The 6,000-nt window shown below is 39.3% G+C and overlaps 1 protein-coding gene across 4 annotated transcripts in view; it reads left to right on the forward strand.

The window, feature by feature from the left end:
- The window catches only part of LOC125133875 (cell surface glycoprotein CD200 receptor 1-like), a 45,373-nt gene extending 39,845 nt beyond the window's left edge, over positions 1-5,528 (forward strand). For 2 of the 4 annotated variants that reach the window (XM_047792535.1, XM_047792517.1), the window contains exon 7: positions 799-2,704. In XM_047792535.1, coding sequence (XP_047648491.1) covers positions 799-859 — 61 coding nt within the window. In that variant the 3' untranslated portion in view covers positions 860-2,704. Of the gene's footprint in view, positions 1-798; positions 2,705-3,113; positions 3,365-4,064 lie in introns of those variants that run through there. The other 2 variants (XR_007136525.1, XR_007136524.1) reach the window with 2 other exon arrangements.
- Positions 5,529-6,000: the final 472 nt, after the last annotated feature.

The following is a 6,000-nucleotide window of genomic DNA, read 5'->3' on the forward strand; positions in this document are numbered from 1 at the left end:
CATAGTTTCCCATTTCTAGTCATGTCCATTTTTCTCTAAACCTCCCCACACTGAGGAGAGAGCTCCTCAGAGGTATGGAAATCACCAGAGAGGAAAGAAATGATCATCTCACCCCAGGTAGAAGGAAGGACTAATCAAGAGAAACTGCCTTTTTTTTTTTGCTTTTTAGGGCCACGTCCACGGCATATGGATGTTCCTAGGCTAGGGGTCGAATCAGAACTGCAACTGCTGGCCACAGCCACAGCCACAGCAGTGTGGGAATTTGAGCTGCATCTGTGACTTACACCACAGCTCACGGCAATGCTGGATCCCCAACCCACTGACTGAGGCCAGGGATTGAACCTGAATCCTCACGGATACTAGTCAGATTCAATTCCACTATGCCACCATGGGAACTCCAAAAACTTTAAATTTAACCAAGAGGGAGAGAAAAAAAAATGCACAGGCTCAAAATCAGAAAAAATACATAAATTTAAACAAGATACACTAAAACAAGAAGAAATGTGAAGTTCTATCAAATGTTAAGATGCTTAGGGGAGGAGAAATGAATTATGTTCCAAATTGCTATTATGACTTGCCTGTTAAGAGGAATATGATCCTTTCGGGAAAACAGTTGTATGTGACCATGAGATTAATCATTTATCTAGATCCTTAACATGATGAAATGGACATCTTTTCATATTCTCTTTTATGCTATCTTTATGAAAATGGAGAGCAAGAGACCTATTGAGCAGGGTAGTTTGTGGCCGACACAAGAGTATCCCTTTGTTTCTGAAAGTCATTGTGCCTACTGCGCAGCTTCCTGGGGTTCCATGGAAGTCACAGACCCTGGAGAGGAAGCAGGTCTCCTCCTTTGTGAGTGCTATGTGGACAGGTCGTGCTACTGGAAAGATGAAGTTTGTATGTTGCTGCTGACCCTTGGAATGGAGGTAAGCATCTTAGTACAACTGAATGATGCTCTGTGAGAGACAGGAGATGGACAATGTTGTCAATTTTGTGTCTGACTACATGAGTGTACAGTTTGTTTACAGTTAATGCACTTCCAGTTTAAGGCTTTTGACCTGAGGACACCAGCTGCTACATAATACCTTTTCAAAAAAATTCTCCCACAGATTTTCCCATATTCCATGCAATGGAAAATCACAACACAACACATTTACAAGATATTGAAAACCAAGGAACGGCCCAAGATGTTAGCTCCAAGGAACTACAGTAAACGTCTGGGGACTAGAAAGAATGATTAAACAACTAGCATTCCAACAAGAAGCATCTGTCTTTTGTCATTCTCCCCAAAGCAACAAAAAATATGCAGAGGAAGGCAGCCATTTCAGTGGGGGCACAAGAGGTCAGCTGTTTGTAACATTTTCCACCATTCCCTTACAACTAAAACCCAAATCCCATTACTTTCTGACTGCCTATCAAAGCAGGGTGTTTTCAGATGCAGTCTAAGGAGGCCTAATCGCTATCCATGGTTCCCTGTGGCAGCCTCTGCCTCCTGGAGGATGATTAAATGGCAGAGCCTAGAGAAGAGCTGGATGTGAAACCTTATCCCTATGCCAAATTCCCCTTGGCTATTTAAATTTTTTGTTTGTTTTTTTCTTTTGATTTTTTTTTTTTCAGATTTCTATCCAAAACATGCTTTCTTTGGCAGTCTCCCCAAAGGGCTGTGAAGTCAATGCATAAACTATCCAACTCTTACCTCCACAGGATGGTAACATAGACTTAAGAGTCTCAAACTGCCGCTGTTGTCAGGCAAGAGCTCTGGCCAGCGGAAGGCAGCAGATACACTGGCAGTGCACACGCATAGGCTGGAGGATCACAGAGCAATCCATCAGCAGGCTGTCATCAACGCTGAGGGCGAGACTATCTATGTTCATCCAATCACTCCAAATCTTTACTCAGTTTCTCATGGTTGATAGTCTTCTTTTAGTTAATGGCTACTTGTCAAGGAAACTAGGAAATGTCGAATTTATCACTATATTTTCTTGTTTATGGGTAAAATAATAGGGTAGTTCCACCCTATCTTTGCAATCTGATTTTCCACTACATTTGCTTCTCTTATTCTTATGCATAGACCTACTATCCAGCTTTCTCAGAAATTCCTCCCCAGCCCTTTCTGGTTGCATTTTCTGCCTGGCTTGTTCTGTCTCTCCTTACTCCCATCCCTGCCTTTCAAAAGGCTACACTCTCTCCAATGCTACTACTTTAACAGGCACTACAGACAGATTCTTATTGTACCAATCTTGTTGTGGCAAAGGCAGTCTCAGTTCCAAAGAGCCAGGTGGATGGGAACAGGCTTTTCTCCACAAATGCCTATGGGACAAATGACTGGAGGACCACATGCTTCCTTAACTACCATCACATTTCAATGCAGCCATGGTGGAAGAGAGGATGGAAGGGCCTGATGCACTGGAGTAATTTTTTTCATGCTATTAGAATGAGTATGAATGAGCACTCTAAACATAAATGATTTCTCTTTGTAATTCAGGGTAGAGCTAAACTTTTTAAACTCTATCTACACATTCCAACAGATACATAGAAAAGGTCTGGAAGATTACAAGCATACACAGAGAACTGTAGGTAGAAGGGAAGGGAGGCTTTAGCTTGATCTGTAATGTTTGGATTTTGTACCAACAAAGTATCCATGTACTCTGTGTAATTAAAAATAAGAGCTTTTGGAGTCTCTTGTGGTGCAGCCGGTGAAGGATCTAGCATTGTCACTTCTGTGGCTCAGGTAGCTGCTGTGATGTGGGTTTGATCCCTGGCCTGGGAATTTCCACGTGCTACTGGCGTGGCCAAAAATAAAAAATAAAACACATGTGAAAATTAAAATATTGAATGAATGCATTAAAATAATTTAATGAATAGATAATACAGATTTAAAGAGTGTAGCATTTAAAAAAAATAAGAATTTCCAAAAGATTTAAAAAATAAAAAGTAATCAATCCTAGGTACTTTCTTGTGAAAAGGTAGGGAAAGACTTGTAGGATTTACTAAGGCCATGTAAATGGGCTGAGTTTGGAGCTGAGGATGAGCATAATAAGCTTGGGATGAAGCAAGTGAAATTTGACATATAGGCAGCTGTGACTCTGCATTATTTATTCTTCATATAGGTGATTTCTCTGGCTTCCCTGAATATCTGTTTACCAGCCTAAAGAATTTATGAGAATTTGAAACTCAAGTATTAATCAAAGGCACATGAGGAAAGAGATGAAACATACAATCCAAGTTCTGCCATGGATATGCCTTTTTAATTAGAGAAACAGTATGAAAATCTGATATTTATGACTGTCTCATACTTTCAAAGCTGGTTTCAGTTCCATGTATTTTAAGTTGTATGTAAATAAATTTCATTTTCTAAGAATCCTTGCTTTAACCAGTATGGCTTTTTAATTAATTTTTTCATTTTTTTGGGGGGGCTATTTTAGGGCCACACCCATGGCATAGTCAGGTTCCTAGGCTAGGGGTCAAATCAGAGCTACAGCTGCTGGGATCCAAGCCACCTCTGCGACCTACACCACAGCCCACCACAACGCCAGATCCCCAACACAGTGAGCAAGGCCAGGGATTGAACCTGAATCTTCACGGATCCTAATTGGGTTTGTTAATCACTGAGCCATAAAGTGAACTCTGTTTTTCATTTCTTGATGCCTCTGTTTTTTGAGGTACATGAAAGGTTAGAAATAACTTTTAGAGTTCTCTTATGGCAAAGTGGGTTTAGAATACGGCATTGTCATTGAAGTGGCCCAGGAAATTTCATGTGTTGTGGGCACAGCCAAAAAAAAAAAAAAGAAATAATTTTAATAAGCCTGTAATTATAAAGATACTGAACAAAAATAATGTTTCACTTATAAATCACCAGTGTTTGAGGATTCCAAACTCCTGTCTCATTGATGAATACCTACAATGGTTTATTTTAAATAGACTATGTCCTTTAACATTTTTATTTCTATTTCATGACTCAGCTTCTCCCTGACAATTAAAGGTATCCTTAAAGATGGATTCAATGGCCAGAATGAAGTTATCTTCTCTCTCAGACAATTTTTCTTTGGTTACACCCACAGCATAAAGAAGTTCCCAGGACAGGCATCGAACTTTGCCACAGCAGTGACTTGAGAAATGACAGTGACAACATCAGATCCTTAACCCGCTGTCACCATGGAACTCTTCTCAGACTATTTTTATTGGTGGTAGCCTTTTGTTGTATCTGATGCCCTTGTGATTTCCATGGCACTTACAATGATACAGTGTACATACAACAGATGATGATTTAACACAAAAGAAGTTTATTAAGGACTATTGGGTGGCTCATGGAATCTCTGTGGCTAGAAAACCAGTATTGGGAAATGGCAGGAAGAAACTAGTCTAATGAGGAAGACCATTGCTACCTCAGCTGCTGGTCCATAGTGTATGCTGTCGGTTAGAATACCACCATTACTGCCACTGGGTATGAGACACTTCCTCCGTCCTTGTCTTCCTGTTTCCATCACTAGCTCTTGATTCAAGACTCTGGATAAATAAGAACACTTGGCAAATCATATCTGGAGCACTTGGTAACAGCTGCCAGAAGAACTGGCGAAGTAGTTATCTTGCATTTTCTGAGTCTAGAGTAGAAGGAAAAGCTCTTCTTCTTACCAAGATCAAGAAAGTGGAGAATTGTAAATATAGGAGGGAAGTTCAAAGGCCAAGGAGTATCAAAAACCTAAAAAATGTTTGCCACAGGGATTAAAGTGGAACTTTTTTACATTTATTGACCTTGAAAGGTTCATAAACACTGGCTCTGTGAATATTGAGTTTTAAATGCTTACTTGGGTGTATTAGTTATCAATTGCTGTGTAACAAATCGCATCCCCAAACCTAGCAGTTTAAAACAAAAAGAGGCATTTATTATTTCAAATCGTTTCTGTGAGTCAAATTCAGGATCAGCTTAGCTAGTTTTGGCTTAGGGTCTCTTATGAGCTTGTAATCAAGACGTCAGCTGGGACTACAGTTATCTGAAGGCTTGACTGGAGCTAAAGGATCCATTTCTAAAAAGGTTCCCTTACATGCTAAAAATTGATGCCTGGGGTTGATAGGAAGCCTCTGTTCCCCCCCCCCCACCCAAATAGATCTCTCTACAGGGCTGTTTGAGAGTCCTCATTGCTGATTTAAGAGATAGCAAAGCAGAACCTGCAATGTCTTCTATGACATTTCTGCACAATATTCTACTGGCTACACAGGTCAATTCTATTCAGTATAGGAAAGGGTGACACTGGGACATGAACACCAGGAGTAGGGGATCATTGGTGACTGGCAATCCCACTAAGTGAAATAGAAATTTGAGAATTATCTGGTTAATTTCATAATCAAAGTGGAAAGTCAAATAGATTCACTATCCATATAACTCTGAGCTACGTAGGCAGAAATTTGGAATGAAGTTCTCATATTTACATCATTTGAAGGCCAAAAACTTTGCTGAATCTACAAAGTTATAATGATCAAACAAAGCCCAGAAATTGAAAGTGTCTCACAAAATAGATTCAAGAATTTTTTTCATTTGAAGCCAGTTTGGAATTTCTTCATCAAAAGATACTTCCTGTTACTCTTCCAAAGCTGTCAGAATAAAATGAGAAATTAGAAAAGTAATGGGATTTTTTTCTTCTTGGTGCATTATTTGTTTGGAATTCTATCTTACTGGAAACTTTTAAAATTATTTTAAAATATTAGATTATGTTCACCTAATATTATGAGCAGTCAGGCAGTTTTGGACATGGATGATAAAAGATAACGACAATCATTTTTCATGCTAGCCGAAGTCCTAGCCTTTTTCATGTTGACCTCTCCTGAACTTGATTCACTCTCTTTTTACCCTTTTGTTCTCATGAGATCACTTGAGAAAAGGGGAGAATTTTGACAAATTTTTCCTCCTTTCGCCTCAAGTGAAATTATTTGTATATATGTTTCAGGGTTTACATAAGCAACACTACATTTAGTGTGGTTAAAAAAAAAAAAGGGGGGGAA

The sequence above is a fragment of the Phacochoerus africanus genome, chromosome 1 (assembly GCF_016906955.1).
Source record: "Phacochoerus africanus isolate WHEZ1 chromosome 1, ROS_Pafr_v1, whole genome shotgun sequence".
NCBI classification, from domain to species: Eukaryota; Metazoa; Chordata; class Mammalia; order Artiodactyla; family Suidae; genus Phacochoerus; species Phacochoerus africanus.